The sequence below is a fragment of the Nanorana parkeri genome, unplaced genomic scaffold, assembly GCF_000935625.1.
Source record: "Nanorana parkeri isolate BGI_ZX_2015 unplaced genomic scaffold, ASM93562v1 scaffold1262, whole genome shotgun sequence".
Lineage (NCBI taxonomy): Eukaryota > Metazoa > Chordata > Amphibia > Anura > Dicroglossidae > Nanorana > Nanorana parkeri.
In genome coordinates this window covers 61,264-85,555 of record NW_017307530.1, presented here as the reverse complement: position 1 = coordinate 85,555, position 24,292 = coordinate 61,264, and the positions used below count along the sequence as shown (strand labels likewise).

Genomic DNA, 24,292 nt, shown 5'->3' with positions numbered 1-24,292 from the left:
AAAAAAAAATATATATATATATTTTTTGAAGTGTGTATGTATGTGTGAGAATGTCTGTGAGTGTGTGAGATTGTGTCTGTGGTTGTGTGTGTCTATCAGTGTTTTTGAGGGCCCGTTCACACTAATGCAGTGCGTTAATAGCACAGCCCGTGCAATTAACACAGTGTACCACACAATCGCACCTACCCCACAAGGTACATCTATATTATACAGACACACAGAGACAGGGACGGAGCCATCCCAGCTCACCTGTGCACAGGTATGTAGAGGAAACCTCCACACCACAGTTCGATCGCCCACACCGGAACGCAAGGTGCCGGAATGCCGCACGTTCCACTGCAGTGCGACTTGGGTCACGACTTAATGACCAAATGTGGGTCCTGAGGTTACACAGGCTGAGAAACACTGCTTTGGATGATATAGTTTTGATAAACAATTGTTCAAACCCGTTTTTTTTTCTCCAGCCGTTTCCATTCGCCTAGCACTATATTCTTTATTTCCTCCATACTAGGAAAGGTTCCAGAGTCTTTCTTCAGATGTGGGAAATATTTCCTCATTTTTGCTCGCTCTTCTATGGGGTCCTCCCATTCAGTGGCTTCCTTCACAGCCAAGATAAATGGCTCTACAAGGCTAAAATCAAAGCCGGATGGGCAGGTTAGCTCTGTATTATCAGATTCCTCTACATTTTCTGCCTCTGATGTTTCTAAAACTAAATTATTTCAGACATTCTTTTACTGATTGCCTGATAAATGTTAGCATGTCAACGGATGGAGGCAAAGGGTCATGAATTGTTTCTGACAGGCATGATTGACAGACTAGTTTGTCAGGTAAGGCCTGGTTACCGCAGGCCCAGCAAACTTTTTTGTTTGGCTGATGGCGGTCATGATGCGAAACCTGAGTCAGAGGAGTGACCTCTTTGGTGAAAGCTACTTCTTCTCCTTGAGCAGTGACTCCTGGGTGAAGGGTATAGTTGCCTGGAGCGGTGGGACCTGGGCCACTCTTTGAGAGGAGGGCTGCAGATATCATAACACTGTTGATAGTAACACATCTCATGTCTCTTTTTTTTTTTTTTTACTTACCACACCCTTACCTGTATGTGATGAGGTGTCTTTCCTGGCAGCATTATCTGACATGGCTAGGACATACAGAGAAACATGAGTAGAGGAACACAAGGGGAAAAAAAGCACAAGAAGGAAATGAAGAGAAACTTACTGTTATCGGGTGGGGAGTATGTAGGGCTCTGAGCAGATAGTAAGTGGTGTGGCAGCAAAACATGCAGTCAGAGACTGCCTGAGGGCAAAAGCTGAGGGCAAAAGCTGAGGGCAAAAACATGACAGGGAGGAAGTGGCCTTTGCCCTTCCTGTCAAAGGTTAGTTCCTGCTGCCGGAGCATGCACAGACTGCCAGTGGCCGTACCAGCCCCACATTGGAAAAGCAAAACAAATGGCAAACGCACTCATCAATTTGTTACCAGCTTTACAGCAAGGTGCACATGGATTGGCTTTAAACAGTAACAGCAAAGAGTTTTCCAGCACACTCACCAGCCAGCATGCAAAAAAACTTGTCTCACCGCTAAGGTTAAAAACAGAGGTTTAGATACACGTCTTCTACAGAAAATGTGAAAGCCGAACAGCCGCGCCAATGCACCTCTGCCTTGATTTGGTGCAGTGACGCATAGGGGGTCTCAGCTGCCGTTGTGATGTGCGGGGTCCTTTGTGAGTCCCTGTGCCTTTAAGGGAGGTTGGGCTTCCTCCTGACAAACCTGCACCCAAGTTGATCTTTTGCCACATGTGCTCCAAGATGGAGACTCTCATAGTTTAGAGTTAGGACCGCACTATATAGAGGTGCTTGGCGCAGCTGTGCGGCTTTCACATTTTCTGCAGACATGTATCTAAACCTCTGTTTTTAACCTTAGCGGTGAGTAGTGGCGTAACAAACACCATAGCGAAACACGGCGGCCGCCTAGGGGCCCCGCAGCACAGTGGGGCCCATCCAGATGCTGTGTGGGCCGCCTGGGTCACTATGGGATCCTCTGCTGGTGGCTTTCACTGGCGGCTGAAGACGAACACACCGCTGTTCAGATCACTGACAGTAATCTGTGCAGCAGTGCGTTCCTCTCCACAGAGTCAATGAGAGCCAGCAGCGGCAGTGGAGGAGGAGGCGGTGCCCGTGGTCGGCAGCAGGGGAGGAGGCAAGCCCAGGTGATGAAGAAGGAGGCGGGCCCGGCGACGGAGGAGGAGGCAGGGCCCATCAGCGACCGTAGAGGAAGAGGAGGCGGACAGGTAAGGAGTGCGACCAGCCCACCTGAGGGTGACCCTGCATAGCCCACCATAGAGAGTCTATGGTGGGCTCTGCAAGTTCACCCTTAGGTAGGATCTCGAGTGGGCTCTGCAAGGGGTATAACTAGAAATCATGGAGCAACATACACAATTTTGCTATGGGGCCCTGTGATTTCTAGTTACGCCCCTGGCGGTGAGACAAGTTTTTTTGCATGCTGGCTGGTGAGTGTGCTGGGAAACTTTTTGCTGCCACATTGGAAAAGGGTACGAGAAAATGCCTCTGTCGTGCGTGCGCGGAAATAATCTTAACTGTGCATGTGCAGGCATACAGCAGCCTGCGCGAACAGTGGACACAAGATGGAGGCTAGAGCGGGGGGCACAGCCCTATAGGAGGAGACCATTAGCATGAAAGGTGAGGAAAGGCCATGTCAGAATGTGCTTCCAAGTTGGAGATTTCCTCCATGGTAGGGACCAGACACCAGCGGGAGACTGACCCTGCCTGGAAAGCCACAGGAAATTGTCCAGTCAGGGTTAAAAAAATGGTCACGAAGAAAGTTCAGTAATTCTATAACCATATGCCATGGCGAGGACAGGAAAAAATAATGGAGTGTGGCTGAGGGGGTCCAAATTTATACAATGTAAGGGCTGGCTCAAATGCCTGCAATGTTCATAAACAATGGAATGGTAGGCGTTGAGGTCCACTAGTCAGGGCCATATTTTTGATCATAAAATGATCTCCTAAAAAAAGGATAGATAGAGTCCAATATCATGGGCATATCAGCACATGGTGTGGACACATCTCTCCAGCAGCCTAATCTTTACAGATTACAAATCAGGAAAACCTACCGTATATTTAATCAGGAATCAGAATTGTCAAAGATGGCCACCAAAGTACATGACTGCAGACATTTTAGCCAGTGTAATGAACTGTTCCCTAGCTGACTGAAGTCAGCAGATAGAAGGTAATCACCCTGTCTAGTTCCATCAGAAGTACTATTAAGTTACTAGTCAAGGACTAATGACTAGGAAAAAGCATGTATGTCATAGCTGTGTGTGATATAAAACTTACAAAGCTTTACAAATTCAACATGATCCCCCATTTTTTCAAAAAATGGGAAAGGCTTAAAATTTCTGTCAGGTTTTTAATCCTGTGTCAGGAAGGTTGGACTCATGGTCTTGCTCAGAGACCTTAACGTGTTACTGTTAACAAGTCAATATAGTTGTATTTTAAGTTAAACAAAATAGCATTATGACTTTATCATGCAGTTTATTGAATTATAGGTACACAGTTACAAGACACAGTACATACAAGTACAGTACAGTTAGTTTAAATAGTGCAAGATGAAGGACATACTATTCATCTGAGTGATAATTATGTCATTTTAGATTGCCAAGGCTAAAGAACAGAAAACAGTACCAAATCTTTCCCGCACGTATTATCAAAGCTTCATGCAAAGCAGCTTTCAGTAATAAAGTAGCTTTTGGAGCAACAGATTGGCACAGCTACTAAAGGTATTTATATTGCTTTAATATGCCCTCTTGCTGCGAGTTGATGACATAAGTGATGTTATGCCTCCTGTGGCATTAGCTACTTTGCTATTGATGTTGCACGTTCCTGTTCCACAACCAGAAGCGCCATTATTGCTTGACTTCAGGATGCTGCTATACCCAGCTGTAAAGATATACAGATAGTTAATAATAAAGACCTTGGTGGAAGTGACAGAAATTAAATTGGTAGGAAAGTCCACAGCAAATCACATTGCATTCCTACCTCCAGCTGCACTGCTCCTCGGGACACTGCAGGATCCTGCAACACAACTCAAACTAGGAATGGCAACCTTCCCAGCACTGCTATAGACAGCTGCAAAGGAAAAACAAACCACTTATAAAGAAAAAACATTTACAACAACCCTAAAATGGCATTTTACCTGGAAAAGGCATGTATACCTATAAATAAAATAAATTAAAAAAATAAACCGATTCCTGTTTCCATTTTTCAATTAAGATCAGAAAACTAGTTTACACAGCCACCCCATACCCTTTTTAGCAGTATACAATTTGTGTAGCTGACTAGCTGGGCCTAGGCTGCTGCAGACAAATATTTGAATATCTGTATACTGTTGTACATTGTAACTTGTGTTCTTATTCAGAGTTTTATTCTGTATGATGCATGTACCTCTGATCTTTTGTGTTTGTGTTTAATGTTGCTGATAAACTCTTTCAATTAAAACTTACTGAAACAGATAAACTGAAGAGAACAGATCAAGGGAAATTGAAGTAATCCCTGGATTATCATGTATACTCTGCTTATGGGATCATCCCACTGGAGATCCCTGGTTTACCCCTCGTAGTAATGGAATCCCAGTAATCTTGAGACAGCAAGCCCTGCAGCTACAATTTCTTTAAAGATCAGCGCCACCCAAAACCAAAACTTTTATTTTGGGAGAACTCACATGGGTTGTTCCAGGTCAACAGGTACAAGCAGTCAACATTTGAGTCAATATACCACCATCCCCCACAAAAAAATAAATATCAGTTTTCACTGTAACATTAATAAAAGCCAAGAAAGCAAGACCCCTTATAATGATAATGGTGAGTCCTTGGAGCCTAGCACTTAGGTGCAGAGATTGCTCCCACAGAATCTCCAAGAGATCTATATAAAGCTGGTGATAGGTAAGCTGCTGGCATCTTGGCAAAACTGAAATGACAATTTGGTGTGGACTCCCCCTTTCAAATGATCCAGGGTCTGTACATCTGCTACGAAATTCTCATTCTTACATTGTGAAATTCTACTTTCATGTTTTCATTTACCATAGAGTATTTCTAAGGATATGGTTACATTCCTATCAGGTTTTTTTCCCCTCTGTGTTTCATGAAATACCTTAAATTATTTAGCATCATATGTGGAAATTATGTAGGGCAGTCTGCATGCATAACTCCTCCCAAAGGAGCTTGCATCAGGGCTGAGGTCTCTTGAGTTGAATACTCAGGCAGTGCATTGTGAAGTTTTCAGCACAGCACCCTGCTGGCTCCTTCCACCAGCCATGATCTGTCTGCAGTGCTGTACTGGAAACATCACAATGCCCTGCCTTAGTATTCAACTCAACATTCATCACTGGGTCTAAAATTATTTATGTAATGAAAATGGAAAGTTGTTTTTTATTTTTATTTAATTGGCAAGTTGATGTAGGGGGGGAAAGGAGGGACAAAAGAAGGCAAATATAAACAGATTAATCTTCAGGTTCAAGGCTTATAAAGTATATTTCTGTTTATAGCTAAACTTACACATTGTAACGTTGTTGTCAACTTCTCCATGAATCCTGCAATAAATAAAACAGTGTTAGTGCCATAAATTGTATTAAACCCGCTAGCCTAACAAATTCATATGAGTAATGTTTTTTTTGTAAAAAACAAGGTTTTGTAAATTACAGTCATTACTGCAATCAAAAGTTATCTATCGAGAGTGTCAAGTCTAAAGTACACTTTTATGTAGGTGATGACTGAGGCATCAAGCTGCAGTACTATGTATTTGTTTTCATGATATGTGATATCGCAAAATTCATCAAGTGACGTTTTAGGCACCACTTACACCTGGAAGTTTCTTTCATTGAGATTTTAACATTTGATTAAAAGATTTTTTAGGTGAAAAAGCAAAATATCGGCAAGATTGCTTTATCATTTTGACTGCTTCAATGAGAAGAATAGATCATAATAGTGAATGCAGGACCATTTTAGAAATACAGCTCTTGATAAGTATAAAAAGGCCCCACCCAGCCATGTGTATACTGAAACAAAATGCTACCTATCGAGTCCCTAGCCATTAGCTCACAGGATCATTCAAATCAGAGCAAAGACTATAATGCCTAAAATCAAAGTATTAAGAAAAAATAGGAAAAAAGTGGGGATGGAGATAAGGCACATTATGGAAGGGATGTTGGAGACTGAGAAGGGTGTTAGAAGGCAGTGGGTGGGAGGGGGGATCCTGAAGATGGGGAAAACAGTAGTATAGAGGGATGCTGGAGGTGGAAGTGAGGCACAGAACAAAGGGACCATAAAGAAGAGGTCGCCTTCCTGGTGAACTGGTACACATCCACCTAAACTACAAGTTAAAAAATGGTCCTCCCCACCTCTTTTAACCATTTTAACAATCAGAATACATAGTAAAATAACATCCATTGCTTCCTAATTTTATGTGTAGGGAATCTCATGGAGTCTGTCCCTTTTTCATGATGAAACATCTGCTTTGAAGACCTTAGAAAATCAGACTCAAATTGTAAATACACTATTAAAGCTTTCTTAAATGGTGCAAGACAAGTTTGATGTAAGTTGCTTCTTTTCAAGGCCAGTATTACAGCACCTACCTGCATTCTTCTCCCTCCAGAAGTTTCCTGTAGGTGGCAATCTCAAGATCCAAGGCCATTTTCACATTAAGGAGTTCCTGGTAGTTGCGTAGCTGAACTGCAAGATCTTCTTTGGCTTTCTGTAGAGCAGCTTCCAGTTCAGATAATTTCGCTTTGGCATCTTTCAGAGCAACCTCCCCTCGCCCTTCAGCATCAGAAATTGCTGTCTCTAGTGCACAAATCTGTAGAAAATAATGATACTTTAAACAGTGGGCATAGTTCTAAATCTATTAGAAGAACAAATGTGTCATTTTTTAAATTCTCTAAACCTACGGTAAGCTTCTTGACATTTTTAAAAATGATCACTTGGATCCATGGACCCTTGGGGGCTACTGGTGGAAAGCACAGTCAAGTCCTGTAGCTACCTGTAAAATACTTTACAGATATATAATGCAGCCTTGTCCGGGCCCCAGCCTATGTCTGATCTGGTAAGCATGTTTACAGCGTTAGCAAAGCAATAAAGCAATGGATGTCTCGGAGTGATGCCTCTCTCTCTCTCATTGTGATTGCTACTTTGAAGGAAATTGCTGTAGATTGAAGCAAAGACAAATTCACAGTTTAACCACTTGCTGACCGGGGTGTTTACACCCCCTTCCTGTCCAGGCCATATTTCAGTATTCAGAGCTGCGGTACTTTTACTGACATTTTTACCGTCATGCAACGCTGTACTGAAATGATTTTTATACCATTTTTTGGGGACAGATAGAGCTTTCTTTTGGTGGTATTTAATCACCACTGGGGTTTTTATTTTTTTATAATGAAAAAAGTACCGAAAATGTTGGGAAAAAAAACAGTTTTCCCTACTTTATGTTATAAAACAATTATTATTACCCAAATTTTTGGCAAAATATAAGAGACGGGGTCACGTCAGGTAAATAGACACCAAACATGTCAAGCATTAAAATTGCGTGCGCCCGCAAACTCGCAAAAACTACCATACCCAAAATTTGCCAGAGCCGATGCTTTAAAAGCTTTGACCGCTCATCAGTTTAGTGTTATCAGTGATTGATGGCCCTAAAATTATTGCTCTCACGGCAACGTTTGCAGCAATATGTAACATGTGCGTGTAATGGATGCAATCGTCGTTTCCGCACGTAGACGCACTCGATGCATGTTTGCATGTGTATGTGGGGGGCGGGGGACTTAAAAAATACATTTTCTATTTTTTTATTACCTTTATATGTGACTTTTAATTTTTTTATATATTTTTTTTAACTAATTCTTTTAAACCTTTTTTTTTCACTTAGCTTTATTGCTATCACATAGGGGACTAACAAGCTCCCTATGTGATAGCCAATTTTCAGTGTCAGGTCCTCTTTATGAAGACATCAGGGGTCTTTAGGACCCCTAATCTCACCTTGGGACCCCCAGAGAAGCTGATGAAGCAAGCACCTGCTTCACCAGCTTCTCTCCAGTTTCTGTACCGGAGAGTGACAGAGGAATGCGGAAGTGATGTAATACACATCACTTCCTGCATTCCGAAGATCTCCGGCTGCAGAGCTGCTGTGCTGGTCCCGGGCTCGCACCGGGCACAGCGGAGCTCGGGATCGCCAGCAGCGCTGCAACAGCGGCTGCAACGCACACCCACACGAATATTACAAGCGATCGGGCGTCTCTACAGACGCCCGAACGCTTGTATGTAAACAGCCATTGCTGGCTGTTTACATTCAAAGCTGATTTCCCGCTTGTGCGCGCCGCTTAGCGGCGGACACGAGCGGGGCGGGATGGGACGTTTAAAAACGCCCACCCGCATTCAAGAAGCCGCTGTCCGGCCGTTTAATTACAATGGCCGGACAGCAGGTGGTTAATGCTAGTCTACTTTTGAAATTTGTAATCAATACACAACCAAATTAAACTGCATTTTTATATCTGCTTGAAGTTCAGTTAAGAAATTTAGCAGGATGTGAAAATTAAGTGATTATTAGCTAGCGGAATATCAAGTGTTCATCCAGGAGTTCTGGTCATTTCAGACCTGCAGTAACACGAAACAAGATGTGTACAGCAAGAAAGGCCTTACCTGTTTCTTTACACAGTCGATTTCTCCATGCAGTCTTTTAATCATGCTGTTCAGTTCCTGAATCTCATTCCTATGATCGCGCAGATTGTCCCCATGTTGTCCCAATGTGTCTTTGAGCTGCTGGAACTGTCAAGAACGTGCAAACAGTTTGATATTTAAGACAAAGTGTACTATTTATCATAAACTAAGCAATAATTAAAATGGTATATTATAGACTATATCATGTCATAAAACAGAAAAATATGTTCTACTACATGAATGTAAATTACATAAAATAATGTAGAACTATGGTCTTTTTTATTTTGGACAGAGTGGGAAATGTTTACAGCATCTGTCAGGACTTAAACAGCACATGGACAGCAACAATGAGTACCTGTTTGGTCATTGGGAGAGAAAGTGAGTGAAAATTACCCAAATAGGAACACTGATAGTAACATCTGATCATGGTTAAATCTCTTCCACACATTGCAAAATGTATAAGAAAAACAGTTCTTGATTACTTTATACTTGAATGTTTTGAAGGATGAAGGTGTGTGTAAACAATAGATATCAAACTGTACTATGAAAATTAATAAAGCAATACAAGGGGCTGAAAATATGAAATTATTTTTTTATTTGGTAAAGTCATTTGATCTATCGAGATATCAGTCGATGATCAATCCTACAAAAATAATGATTATTGTAATCTGGTGGAACTTATTCGTATTAAACAGGAAGACAACTTTTTTTAAAAGCCATCACTGTCCTCTGTAGCTGCAGTCTGGTTTCAGTATTTTTTCTTTTAGCAGCTTACAAGCAACTGCTGTGTGTTTACATCAGAGGGCAGACAGGTTGCTTGGAGTCTGCTCTCCATACAAAGTAAGGGGAAAGGAGCTTTGATTTCAGTGCCCCTGTTGTTAACTTTGAACAATCTTACAGGTGCATGAAGGTGAATGAAACAGGTACATTACAGGTGAATGAAGGCTTGTGTTAAATTGATTTTTACTGCTTGTAGAATATGTAAATCCTTAAATGTGCAAAGTTTGGGAACAAGTTTAAGAATACCCAAGCAATGTTACAAAGTAACCAATTAGAAACGATATCAATGTATTTATTGCTGATCACTTACTTGTCTAGCATAGTTGGATTCAGCTTCCGTTCTGCTCCTGGCTGCAATCTCCTCATACTGAGCTTCAGCCTCAGCAACAACTCCATCCAAATCAAGGTCGCGGTTGTTGTCCATAGTCAAGATAACATTGGTGTTAGAAATTCGTGCTTGCATTTCAGCCACTTCCTGTAAGGAGCAAGTGTAAGAATGTGTTACAACTGCTGAGCTCAATGCTCTGGATAACAAAGCACCTGCCCCCCAACAGTCCATCACTACTTAAGATATCTATTAGTATAGGACACATGGTAGAGAAACCCGACAAACTAACCGCAATGGGCCCAGATGGCAGAGATACTTAAGCTACTAATTGCAAATGGCACACATATAGGTGGCCATACACTTTACAAGCATCGCAAGACAGTAGTCTTGCGATGCTTGTAAAGTAATTTAAAAAACCTACGATCTGCCCATCTTGGACAGGCAGATCGTACTTGAGATCATCGCAAGACCGCCCCCCTGAGGGGCGGGCTTCTGATGACCGCAATGCTGAACAGGCACGCGCACACCGGCCTGTTCGGCATTTGCCTCCCGAGCATCATTCAAACCAGCCGAAAATCGTAAGATTTTCGGCTGGTTTTCTAGCATGCTCCTTAGACAAAAGACGTGCGACCGTACAGTATAAACGGTTGCACGTCTTCATTCACACTGCACGATTCTCGTACGATCGCGGGATTTCCCGCGATTCTCGTTCGAGAATCGTGCAGTGTATGGGCACCTTAAGAGAGATGCTTGGACTGCTAATTGCTGTTTGGCATACATAGCAGTGGCATTAGCACTCACAAAGTGTGAGAGGCCTCTTAACCACTTGCTGCACAGAGCAATTTCTTACATTTGTATAAACATAAATCTGAATTTTTGGCTAGAAAACAGCTTCAGACCCCCAAACAATATATATTTTCTGAAAGCAGAGGCCCTGTAGAATAAAAAAGATGCTAGTTGCAATTTTGTATGTTGCACAGTATTTGCGCAAATATTTATCAAACAATTATTTTTAGGATAAAATACACTAAAATTAAATTTAGTGCACAGAAACAGAATATGATGCCCATTTTTTTGGTAAAATATAAAAGATGGGGTCATGCCTGGTAATTAGAAAACAAACATGTCATCCTTAAAATTGTGTGCGTCCGTGAAACCGCAAAAAACTATAATAACCAACATTTCCCATAGGCAACGCTTTAAACGCTTTTACAGCTCATCAGTTTAGTGCTTGATGGGCCTAGTGTTATTGTTCTCACTCTGACACTTGTGATAATATGTAACTTATGTGGCACAATTTTTGGTTTTGCAGGTAGGCGCATCCGGCGCGTGTTTGCGTTGTATGTGCGTACACGTGGGGGTGGGTGGACTTTTACATTTTAAAAAAAAATTTTTTTGGCAAATATAATGTGACAGGTCCTAATCAGACCCCTAATGTCACCTTGGGACCCCAAAGAAGCTTCAGCTTCTTTCTCTGGCTCTAAAGGAAACAAAAATTGGAGAAAAGAAGCGGCACTACCTGGCGCAATAAATGTAGTGAGGCCTGGTGAGAGTGGTAAGTGATGTACTCACCTATGGTAGGTGGATCATTCGCTTTTGGGATGGCCGTCAGATGGAATGGAGCAGTTGCGGGAGACGGTCCTTCTTGGGATGGGTGGCGTAGTGGTGTGACACAAAAACAGGAAGGTAAGATGAGGGAGGTGAGCACAAGAAAGGAGAGATTTTGTAACTCACCGGAAGGAAAGTGAAAGCTGGCTCTCAACGATGGATGTGGGCTTTTGTTTTTGTGTCACACCACTACGCCACCCATCCCAAGAAGGACCGTCACCCGCAACTGCTCCATTCCATCTGACGGCCGTCCCAAAAGCGAATGATCCACCTACCATATGTGAGTACATCACTTACCCCTCTCACCAGGCCTCACCACATTTATTGCGCCAGGTAGTGGCGCTCTCGTTCTCCAATTTTTGTTTCCTTTAGTACACCTGTTGGACACCACGGTCCGAACACCACGGAAGCTGCACACCTGCAGAGCAAAAAAGACGCTCCCATTTTTTCTACAAAATTCAAAAATCCCCAACCCCCACCCCCTAACCCCCCTCCTTCAAACTCTCTCCTTAAAAATTCCCCCACGCTCCATTCACGAACGTGGTACCCACCAAGTACCACCACTCATCCCACCTTACCGAGCGCCACACATGGGGTAAAAACTCTCTGAACTTGTCATTTCTCTGGCTCTAGGAGCCAGAGAATGTGCACAGTGACACTGGATGTAATGTAATGCTCATCACTTCCCGGTCCAGTGATCGGTGGAGAGATCTGTGGCTGAAAGCTGGGGATCTCTCCTCCGATCTATCAGGGGAGACTCCTCACACTGGTTCCAGGCTCACACGGGGGATAGTGGAGCCCGGGAAGGTGACGGCAGCACCGTCGGTGGGAGAGGGGGACACGGCACCGAACCGTACAAGCGATCCGGTGCCTGTATAGAAGCCGGATTGCTTGTATTTAAACAGAAATCGCCGGCTGTTAAAAATGGTACCAAGCTGCAGCAGCCGTGTTCTTGGTATAACCACTTCCAGAGGAAGACATACATTTACATAAACCCGCTGCAAGTGATTAAAGTGTATCTAAATTCAAAAACAACAAACTTACATATTGCAGCTTACCAGTTCTTAGATGGGGTGGCAGCATTAGTTTCCTTTTTTCGGGCTGGTTTTCTTTATTTTTACCTGTTGAGTCTGCCAATGACACACTTTTGTCCTAGGGTGACAATGCTCTCTCACCGTACTGTTTCTAGCGAGAAGAAGCTTTGTCACTCTAGGCTGCTCTCCTGACTAGAGCAACAAACACCTGCCACTCTCCTCAGCTACATTACAAAGACAGGCATTGCTTAGTAGTTCAACGAAAATAGCTGGGAAAGCATATCATGTTTTGGATATCTGTTCAGTGCACAGGAAGTAACAAGAACACTAGAATTCTGACAGGATCAACAGATATTTTGCTGTGCTTGCAGAAAATGTTTGTAGTCTTAAAAAAAGAAAACAAATGCCGCCACCACATCTAAGGAATGATAAACTGCAATATATTACATTTTTGTTCTAGGGTTTATATACACTTTAAGACTGCTTTAACACTTTGCAATTTCTTACTTAATAAAGTTCTCTGTCTATATTATCTATATGTCTTCTTTCAACTTGTTAGCTCTCTAAGAGGACAGGCTCTGGCAATCTGCAATACTCTTAAGCATAATAGTTTGCTGCAACTCTTGAACCATGCAGATATTTCTGGTAATATTGCAGCTCTCTCATGTGAAATAACTGGCTCTTATAATGTGGCAGAGTAATGTATATGACCGATTGTAGGCCTCAGAATGTAAACTGAACATTAAAGATTAACAATCTGCAGCGGAGAAGTGCAGCAAAGTTACCAACCTGGGGGAAGGGACCCATTCCTACCTAGTAAAAAGAACCAGAATATTTGAAGACAAAGATAGGAATTTGCATATTGATAGAGCAGCCTCACTACAAACTTTCTATCAAGTGCTAAGCACACAATGAACAAAACCCAACAATAACATATATGTCATAAATGGACCAGAAGTCTGTCCACCTTTTATAAACATTTATATAAATTGTCCTCCAAGGACAGTTTGTATTTTATATTTGGTAAGTTGTTTTCTTAATCTACGTGCTAAAATGATAACATTTATTATTGCATAATTTTCCATTTGCACAAAAGTTGTGTTTTTGATGGGCCTACATTTAAATGGCTAAGGGATTAAGCGAACATCTCATACACCCTACAATTAACTCCTATCGTAAAATCTGACAGAAACACACTTAGCAATATGTGCAAGCAATGAAAAGGGGTTTTTATCTTTTTATCTCAGCCTATCCAGCCCAGCCAATGATAAATCAGCACTTTAATGACAGTTAATGACTAAAATAATGGTTTTCATACCGCATCAAACAATGTCTTCAGGAAAGTGAGTTCATCCACCAAGGCATCTTGCTTGCTATCCAGATCAGTCTTTTGCATGTATAGGCAATCAACATCCTAAAAAAAGTATAAAAGCATATTAAAGTCATGTAAAAAATTTTTTTCCTATGCTTAATATTTAAATGTTGTTCATTTATATATCATGTAAAGCCACTGAAATGGAAAGAACAATATGCAGATATCAATGTATGATTCCATAAAACACTATACTAACTTATTTAAAATCTGAAAACCTATTGCCATGGTTTCTTAATTGAATATTGTATAGAAAGAACATGGAACCTGGGGCAGTACCTGGAGTTAGACGTTCTCACTTCACTCTGACTTTTTAACTTACATGCTTGATCCAAGTTATTTGTTTAGAACGGCATTCATGACCCGGGAATTAGCATTCACATAAAGAGGTCAACAATAGCAGCCTCCATTGATCTCTCAGTAGAGGTTTACTTTAGAGCAACTCTGTGTTTGCTTATGTAGGGCAAAGCTCATTTTGGGGTAGAAAGAGTGAAACACTTTTAAAAATGTTATTATTGGGTTCTCTGCCTTCTTGTCCTAATGACAACTTCACATTACCATTTCTTGTATAGATATCACAGGTACAAGAAATTAGTGAAAATCTCTCCAATAGATCAAGAACTATATAAATAAAAACTTGGGTTGGGGTTGGGCCTCGAATGTCATTTATAAACACCCACAAAACATTTAGATTCAGTTTGTCAATGGCAATGTTTTGGAAATAGCTTTAAATGCACTACCTATTCTTTATATTCAACCAAATCCATCCCTGATGCAAATACAGTTTTTAATATATTTTAAGAAAACAACTCCAGGCAGATATAAAGGACACACATTAATGTAGCCCTTATTTACCAATACATCATTATTATTTTTTAATGGCAGCAATGCAAGTAAGAGGAGATTACTAGAGACTTTTTATTAGTCTCTTGCAATCCCCTGTACAGCAAAACTCAGATTGGGGGAGGGAGAAGAAGCACACGTAGCCAATCAGGTGTACTGTAGTGCTTATGTGCTAAAAATGGACATACTGTAAGGAGGAGAGGGCAGAGTGACAGAGAGACAAGCTTGTCTGCTGCATCTTCTTTTACTGTCCATTCACAGGCTGAGGAGGGAAAAGATCTGAAAGAGTAACTTAACTGCAGCACAGAAAAAACAAGTCTCTACTGGAAGGACAAAAATACAAATCCTAAGGCAGTTAGTTAACCAATCTGAAAATATCAAATGATGAAAATGTTTCCCTTTACAACAAGTCCATAAAATAAACATAAATGTATTATTGATGTCATGCACATTTCTATTTAGACAAATTATTCTTCGAATTTTAATCATTGACATAGTGTTATACTTCTTAACAATTTCTCATACTTCACATTTAGAATGAACCAAGAATTGCTGCGTAGAAAATAGGATTTATTAAAAAATAATATCCAGCTGGAAAAATTACAGGTGGGAAAGTTTCACAGTAAACATCTGATCCTAATAATAATAAAAGATACAAGACAAACACACTACTTTACATTAAAGTTCAGTCTAAAGTATACCTTTTTCAAAGATACAAATTCATTTTCAGCATTGGCACGCTTGTTAATCTCTTCTTCATATCTGTAAACAAAGGTAAACATAAAATCTGTGTAACCACCAAATTGAACTAATTCACACATACAAGATTATAGATATCTCAGAACATATTTAATATAATCCTGATAATTATGCCAATAGTTTATTTGTTGCAGCCGAATCAATGCTGGAAAGCTGACATGATGATAAAAATATTATTTATTCATTCAGGATTTGAAACATTAGTTTAGATTCACTTACTTAGCCTTAAAATCTTCTACAACATCCTGCATGTTCTTCAAATCTCCTTCAAGATGACATTTTTCATTCTTGGTGGTATCCAATTGTCTTTGAAGGCAGCTAATGTATACTTCAAATAAGGGTTTGATGTTGTCTTTCATGTTGGCAAGTTTTTTACTTTGTTCTTGCATAAACTTCCATTTTGTTTCCAGAATTTTATTTTGTTGTTCAAGGAATCTGACCTAAAACAGTTGTAAAGGGCTGAATAGTCAGTAAGGTTACACAAAGTTTATAAACATTTTTAGATAATAATTTCCCTCACTAAACAGAAAAGAACATTTGAAACTTGACTTACCTTGTCTATGAAGCTTGCAAATTTGTTGTTGAGAGTTTTGATCTGCTCTCTTTCTTGTATTCTGACTTTCTGGAAGTTTGGATCAATATCAGCTTTTACTGGCTGAAGGAGGATTTGGTTGACGGTAACATTTTGGATACCTCCACGTGGACAGAGAGGAAACCTTTCACCACTGAAGCTTAATCCTTTGCCCACTGTGCTTATTCCCCCATTGGTGCCAGTGGCTATGGAAATTCTTTTGCTTCCTCCTGAGCAGTAGAGACTGCTTGTGCCATAGTTACTTCTTCCAGCACCAAGGCGCACAGAGTAACTTCCAGGCCCTCCTGATCGTATCAGAGAAGAAGAAGAATAGTTGGCTTTTCCATACCCTCCACCAGTTGAACAACTACTGAAGCCCTTAGCTCCACAAGAACCTCCAGCACTAGCCTTTCCAGGCTTTGTGGCACCTGACCAATGGCTGTGGCTCATTGTGGTCCTTCCAGATGTGGCAGCGTGCATGATCAGTAGCGAATGGAAGAGAAGGCTAAAATTAAGTCCTGTGAAGGACCAGAATAGGCCTTTTATATGTTTGATAAGGGCTTGGTTCATGAGAAAATCATTATGCCTTAGCCACAATCATGGGCTTGGTTTTGGGCTTGGCAGATCTGGGACTGGGCAATCTTTTTTGTTAACTAAATGCAGTATGTGTGTAAATTAAAGTGTCTTAATGACATTGTGGACATATAAATTGCTTTGTTTATATGATCCACTTTAATGTAATTTAGGTTTATTAACTTTTTATAGTATTTGTTATCTTTGAAATAGGCCACTAAGCAAGTATAGCCCTTGTCTCTGAATAAAAGTTGCAACACAATTTCAGACAGTTCATTTGTAAGATGTTATAAACTAGGTGTTTACCACAAATAGTTCTTTTTTACTATATTCCATTACTAGTAAGAATATGTTTTTATGAAAATTTTGTAATAAATATTCACCTCGCATAACAAAATATAAAAAAACTGGTTGACATACTCATAAGTTTTTAATTAAGGGTTGCCTCAGAAATCATTAGCGCTATGTTTACAGATGTTAAAGCATGTATAAAGATTTTTATTTATAGATTTTAGTGTTTAATGATTTTCTGGCATGCCGTCATTCCTATTCTAATGAATTTCAAACTTCAATCAGGACTGTAGACAATCCTCCTATTCTAGAATATAGTCTATACTAGACTATTTTAATTTAGTATGTTGACTAGAGTTAGTGCAACACTAGACACAATTTACATATATACTTTATATATACATATATGTATATACATTAAATTACATTTTCATACAATGCATGCAATTATGATGACTCTGGGCAACTATCTTACTGTGTATCATGATATGAAGATGAGACTGAAGCACAAATGTTGATGGACATTAAATGAGAAAAGTTAGGAATTATCAACCAGGACTGTTGCAAACATTTTCAGAGATGCATTTTAGTATTTATTCTGTGTTTTTGCATTGCATATAAGAAAAGATAATTCTTCTATTGCCACGTGTTTTCTTGTATTGCGATGCATCGTATTAAGCAGCTTGTTCAAAATGAATAGGCTACAATGTAGTGCATGCTGCTTTTATTGTAGCAACTGCAACACATATAATGTACTGCAGTGCGTTGCAACACAAATGCATTCTGGTAGTGTGTTGGGGTGCAGTTCAAAAAGACAAGGTGCCACTCCCTGTAGCATTTAGGATCCTCCCACGCCAAAGGAAGAATAAGGCAAAGGCAAACTTGTCATAAATCCTTTAAAACAGGTAAACATACAGATAGTTTTAAAGACTGAAGATGTGCTCATATGTGCTACTATCGGGAAAGGAAGGGGCAAAGGGGGTAAAAACTGATTAAACATTTCCAGGAGGGTGTTGGGAGGCAGAGACAGGACCAGAGAACAAAATACATTATGATAACAAAATTAAGACTAGAGCCAAGAAAAGTCCACATTTCCTTTATGATCAGTGTGTTTACCTGTTGTATCCTGTTGTTTACTCTCCCGTTCCTTGTCCATTTGCAGAACACCTTGTATTCTTTTCACAGTATACAAGGTGTTCTGTGATTGGACAAGGGAAGAGGAACAGGAGAGTAAACCACAGGATTCCTTTACTGTATTCTCTCTCCTCCTATCAGTATACTCCTGGCTACATTAAAAAAACATGAATTATATATCAATGAAAACAGAGCTGCACTTATTTTTGTCTTTTAAATCTGCTTGGTGTTCAGTTTAAAGTAGAATTAAACTCTCTGTTAGCAAGCAGTAGATATATGCAAAAAGTGTAAAATAAAACAAAAAACGCTTTAACAGAGGTTAATACTTACCTGTGTCTTCCGCTCGCGCTCCCGTACGAAAATGTGAAAATTCTCTGGCGCAAAGCATCTTGGGGCGGGCGCATGCGCAGTTCAACATTTTCAGCCGGGAGACGAGGAGAGACACAAGGTAAGACACCATGGGACAGGAAGTGCCAGCAAGGACAGAGGAGTCATCGCTGGATCGGAGACCCGCAGCAGCACTGGAGGGACAGATGAAAACGACAGGAAAGATGAAGAAGATCGGATTAAGAAACATCATTTAAGGTAAGTACTTTAATTAACAGTGGAGGGAGGTAAAAAATGTTTTGACTTTAATGTCACTTTAAGTAATGCCTCTTGATCCGATCATCTTCTTCCTTCCAGTAGTTTCCAGCAGCCCCTCCAGTGCTGGTGCCGATCTCAGATCCAGCGCAGGCTCCTCGGGTCCCACGGTGTCTATCTGGCATGCATGCTCAGTTCGGAGAAGCAGGATGCTGCAGACGGAAGTGAGCGCTGGTGACAGAGGTAAGTATTTACCTATTTGGTAACTTTTTTATTTTTCAAATGTTTTTGCATATATCTACTGCATGTTAGCATGTAACTTATGTAAAAAATAAATAAAACTTTAATTCTACTTTAACTTCTCTTTGTTCTGTTCCTACTTTATCATGTCAGCAAGTGCCTGAGGAGAAAACCTGGCTTTTAGCATGACAGGTAGGAAGAGGCCTTTGCCCTCCCTGTCAAAGGCTAGTACACAAAATGGAGGCCAGAGCAGGGGCACAGTCCTATAGGAGGAAACCATTAGCATGAAACGTGAGGAAAGGCCATGTCAGAATGTGTTTCCAAGTTGATGATTTACTCCATGGTAGGGCCCGGACAACAGAGGGAGACGTACCCGGGGGAATGCTTTCTTTAAAGGAGAAAACCAGGGCCATCAGTACAGATGAGACTGACCCTGCCTGGAAAGCCACAGGAAATTGGCCAGTAAGGGTTAAAAAATGGTCACTAAGAAAAACAGTAATTTCATAACCAAAAGAATGGAGTGTGGCTGAGGGGATCCTAATTAATATGCCACGTGTCCTATGGTGTTAAGGGGCAGAGCTTAACCCCACTGTGTGCTGCCAAAAACTTTTTTAGTGTTACTAACACTAACCAATGTTAGTGTTAGCACTTACCTTAAATGATGTCTATTAATCCGATCTTCCTCTTCTTTCCTGTCCTTTTCAGCCTTCTCTCCAGCGCTGCTGCGGGTCTCTGATCCAGAGCTGACTCCTCTGTCCTTGCTGGCATTTCCTGTCCCACGGTGTGTGCATGCTGGTGCACGCGTCCAAAGACTTACCTTGTGTCTCTCCTTGTCTCCCGGCCGAAAATCCGAACTGCGCATGCGCCCGTCCCAAGATGCTTTTCAGATTTTCAGACTGGAGCGCGGGGCGAAGACGGGTAAGTTTAAACCGCTTTTAAAGCATTTTTTTTTTACATATATCTACTGCTTGCTAACAGTAGATATATGCAAAAAAACCATGAGGGTTTAGAAACCCTTTAAAGGTACAGAAAATAGAGGATATTGTGAAAGCCCTGAAACAAGCTGTCACTGTGCAGCAAGAGACTAACAGACATGTGGCTGCCTCAGCTGCAGTGCAACAAGAGCCCAACAGGCTCCTGGCTTTGCAGATTGGAGCTGTGACTGAACCACAAAAGATAGACCATGCTATGCTAAAAGAAATCCTGGACTGGATGACTGCGTAGGGATCTCCTAACCCACCAGCAGGGGGGGTAACCTAGATATGCGCAAGCAGTTGTCTGCAGCAAATGTCCCCAGATGACGATGTGGAGACCTATTTTGCTGGCATTTGAACGGACAGCCACCCGAGATGGCTGGCCTCCAGAACAGTGGGCTGGAATTATTGCACCGTTTCTCCTGGGAGAAGCACAAAAAGCCTATTTTGACCTGGAAGAGGAGGCTGCTGCAGAGCTATGGGTGACGGCAACAGTAAGGGCCCAGCACTCCTACAACTGGAGGTTTAGAGAAGAGAAAGCTACCAGATCCCAGATGTTTGACCTAATTAATCTGGCTCGGAAGTGACTCGAACCCGAGACTCAAGCTCCTACAAAGATCATTGAAATGGTTGTGCTTGACCATTACGTGAGAGAGCTCCGTGAGTGGGTCACTCAAGGAAACCCCCTGGACTGTGATAGTATGGTCACACAAGTGGAACGATATCTGTCTGCAAAAGACTTGGACCAATCTTTTACTAGGTTGAGTGGTAAGATCCGGAGACCAGGAAACCGGACGAGTGGATCCGAAGCAGACTTGGATCGAGAGCCCGTTTTTCCAAAACAAACTCTAGAAGCCAAAACCCTGGGAAAGAGGACCGCCCAAGGAGAAACTCCATAACTTGTTTTGAGTGTGGCGCTAAAGGACATGTCAGGGCGAGATGCCCTAATCTTCCTGAGCCAATGCAGTGGGGACTAGGGGAAGATTCCTCAGACTTTTCTGGACTTATCTGTTTAGCAAGCCTGGTGGAAGGTGAACATACCTTTCAAGTACCAGTCCTGTTGGAAAAACAAGAGACAGTGGCCCTGGTGGACTCTGGCAGTGCCCTGACTCTAGTAGCAAGTAAATTTGTAAAACCTTGTTGGGTTCAGAAGCATAGAACCATGGGGGTACTGTGTATTCATTGGTGTACTGTGCGGTATGCTACTGCCAAAATAGAGGTGTTAGTACAGGGCAGTCTGGTAAAGATCTTAGCAGTGGTAGTTCCTCGTCTACCATATCCTTATCATGGGAAGGAATTTCCCTGACTTCCGCACTCTTTTACAACCCCCTATAATGGTAGAATAAAAGGAACCTGAAGCGGAGCTGGGAAATTTTTCCCTTTATTCATTCTGACTTGTATATCTCTAACCCAAAAAGAGGTAAAACAAGACGGGAACGCAGGGAGAGCAGGCTAAGATTCATTAGGGCCGTCAATGAAGTCCTGTTAAATCAACGTGGGGAACAGTCTAGGAGAGGCGGAGTCACGTGACAGACTGAAGATGAGGCAGAGGTTGGCCAATAAAAACCTGACCCAGAGGCAACTAGTGAAGTTGAGGAGGAGGATTTAGACATCCTGGATATTTCTGGTAATAGCTTTGGCCAAGACCGGGCAAGTGATCCCCTGCTGCAGGAAGCCAGGAGCAAAGTTGTAGAGGTCAATGGGGTACTGGTGGAAGGTGTAACAGAAAAGGCCTATCCCTATTTTGTCCTCAAAGACAATATCGTTTATAGAGTAACCTCCGATGAGGGGACAAGAAATTGAACAACTGGTTGTGCCTTCATCTTATACCCGAAAAGTGCTGGATTACTCCCACTCTCATCTTCTGGGGGGACACTTGGGGGTGGAGAAAACTTAAGAACGGGTACTTAGGAGGTTCTTTTGCCCTGGGGTATATGAGGTAATTAATAGGTATTGTGCTTCTTGCCCAGAATGCCAACTGGCATCTTCGAGACCGAAGTTGAGAGCCTCGCTCATACCTCTCCCCATAGTCAATGTGACTTTTGAGAGGAGTGGCATGGACCTAGTGGGTCCTTTAGAGAAAACTGCTCGGGGTCACCAGTACATCCTAGTGATCCTCGACTATGCCACCAGATACCCTGAGGCCATCCCACTTTGCAAGGCTAATGCCAAGAATATTGCAAAAGAATTGGTTCAGATATTTACACGGGTGGGGATACCAAAGACATTGCTCACGTATCAGGGGACACCATTTGTTTCCCGTATTATGAGGGAGTTGTGTCACTTATTTAACATACAGACCCTGAGAAAGTCAGTGTACCACCCCCAGACAGACAGGTTAGTGGAAAGGTTTAACCATACCCTAAAGGGGATGTTGAGAAAAGTTGTTAGCAGGGATGGGAAAGATTTGGACTTTTCGCTTCCTTACCTGTTGTTTGCCATGGGCTTCTTCCCATTTGAGCTTTTATATGGTAGGCATCTCAGGGGTATACTGGACGTTCTAAAGGAAACTTGGGAAGAGCAGGGAGTACCTGGGACTAATCTCTTCCAGTATGTCAAAGATATGCAGGTGCGTATGGCTCAAATTGCTCCTCTTGTTCGCCAGCATATGGAACAAGCCCAGCGTATGCAGAAGTCTTACTATGACCAGAGAGCCACCGTGAGACAGTTTAAAAGTGACGACAGAGTAATGGTTTTAGTGCCCACTGCAGATAGCAAACTTCTAGCACAGTGGCAAGGTCCCTATGACGTTTTGGAAAAAGTGACCCTGGTATATTATAAGGTTAGTCAACTGGGACGCCGGAAGAGGGAGGCGGTGTTTCACATAAACCTTCTTAAGCCATGGAGGACTAGAGAGGCCTGCACAGCCACAGTATGTCACCCAAAGCCTGATCCGCAGTCCCCAGGACCTTCAGTGACAATCTCTTCATTACTGACACCTTAGCAAGTAGAGTAGGCTAGATGCTTGGTTGAGAAAAATTGAGGTGTCTTCTCTCTCAACCCGGGCCGAACCCGAGAAATTCCCCTTGACGTTATTATGGAACCAGGGGTTACAATAAGGGTAAAATCATACCGCATTCCAGAGACAAAAGGGGAAGCTGTAAGGGCGTAAGTCAAGAAAATGTTTGAGCTTGGAGTGATAGAGGAGTCTCACAGCCAATGATCCAGCGCGATTGTTCTAATGCCCAAACCTGATGGATCTATCTATCAGGTTCTGTAACGACTTCAGGGAATTAAATAAGGTGTCTAAGTTTGACGCCGATCCCATGCCTCGGGCGGATGAACTTGTAGAGCGACTAGCCAAAGATAGGTTGTTCACTACTTTAGATCTGACAAAAGGTTATTGGCAGATCCCATTAACAAAGCGTGCCCGGGAGAAGGCAGCCTTTGCCACTCTTGATGGCCTGTTTCAGTACAGGATCATGCCTTTTGACCTCCATGGAGCCCCAGCCACTTTCCAAAGATTGATGGATATGCAACTGCATATTTGGATGACGTGATCATTCATAGCCCAGAATGGGAAAGCCACCTGAACAAAGTGCAGGCAGTGTTGGATACTTGTAGAAGAGCTGGACTGATGGCCAACCCCTCTAAATGCACCTCGGGTTTAGCTGAGGCTAAATACTTGGGTTATCTGGTTGGCAGCGGACTTGTTAAACCTCAAATGAACAAGGTAGGGGCTATACAGAGCTGGCTCAGACCACTGAGGAAAAAAACGGTCAGAGCTTTTTTGGGAATTGTAGGCTACTATCGGGGGTTTATTCCTCACTTCGCTACAAGGGCCGCTCCACTCACTGACCTTATTAAAGCCAGAAGTCCGGACACGATAAAGTGGAACTGCGAGGTTGAGGAAGCCTTTGCTAGTGTGCGGGCAGCACTTTGTGCCCAACCTGTGCTTGTGGCTCCCGACTTTAGGAAGGAGTTCTTTCTTCAGACCGATGCCTCGAAGGTTGGTTAGGGGGCAGTTTTGTCCCAATATGTGGGTGGTGAGAAACACCCTGTGCTGTATTTGAGTTGGAAGTTGTTACATCGAGAATAGCGCTATGCCACAGTAGAAAAAGAGTGTCTAGCTATTAAGTGGGCCTTGGAAACACTCTGTTACTATTTGTTGGGCAGGCAGTTTACCCTGGTCACGGACCATGCTCAATTAAAATGGATGCACACCAACAAGGACAAGAACGCTAGAGTCACAAGGTGGTTTTTGTCCTTACAACCTTTTACTTTTGTGGTGCAACATAGGGCAGGTCTCCTTCGTGGTAATGCAGATGCTCTATCTCGGGTGGATGGCTTTGCTGAGGTGGCCGCTTCACACCCCTGTGCTAAGCTGGGGGGGAGGATATGCAGACATCCCAACCTGCAAAACCTTATTTCAGGGAGGTTCCCGTCTCATTTCAGGGAGGTGCCCTTTCTGTCTTTTGGTGTTTTTTTTACAGCGGCCGTCATCAGAATATAAAATAAATAAAAATGATAATAATAATATATACACACAT

The 24,292-nt window shown here is 42.0% G+C and overlaps 2 protein-coding genes across 2 annotated transcripts in view; both read right to left on the bottom strand.

The window, feature by feature from the left end:
• LOC108797349 (keratin, type II cytoskeletal 5-like) overlaps nt 1-16,486 on the bottom strand; it is a 162,906-nt gene extending 146,420 nt beyond the window's left edge. The window contains exons 1-7 of the mRNA XM_018568937.1: nt 15,991-16,486; nt 15,657-15,877; nt 15,380-15,440; nt 13,782-13,877; nt 9,804-9,968; nt 8,696-8,821; nt 6,636-6,860 (exon numbers count right to left, since the gene is read on the bottom strand). Coding sequence (XP_018424439.1) covers nt 6,636-6,860; nt 8,696-8,821; nt 9,804-9,968; nt 13,782-13,877; nt 15,380-15,440; nt 15,657-15,877; nt 15,991-16,458 — 1,362 coding nt within the window. The 5' untranslated portion in view covers nt 16,459-16,486. Of the gene's footprint in view, nt 6,861-8,695; nt 8,822-9,803; nt 9,969-13,781; nt 13,878-15,379; nt 15,441-15,656; nt 15,878-15,990 lie in introns of the transcript that reaches the window.
• The window catches only part of LOC108797351 (keratin, type II cytoskeletal 4-like), a 203,181-nt gene that overhangs the window by 126,475 nt on the left and 52,414 nt on the right, over nt 1-24,292 (bottom strand). The window lies entirely within an intron of this gene.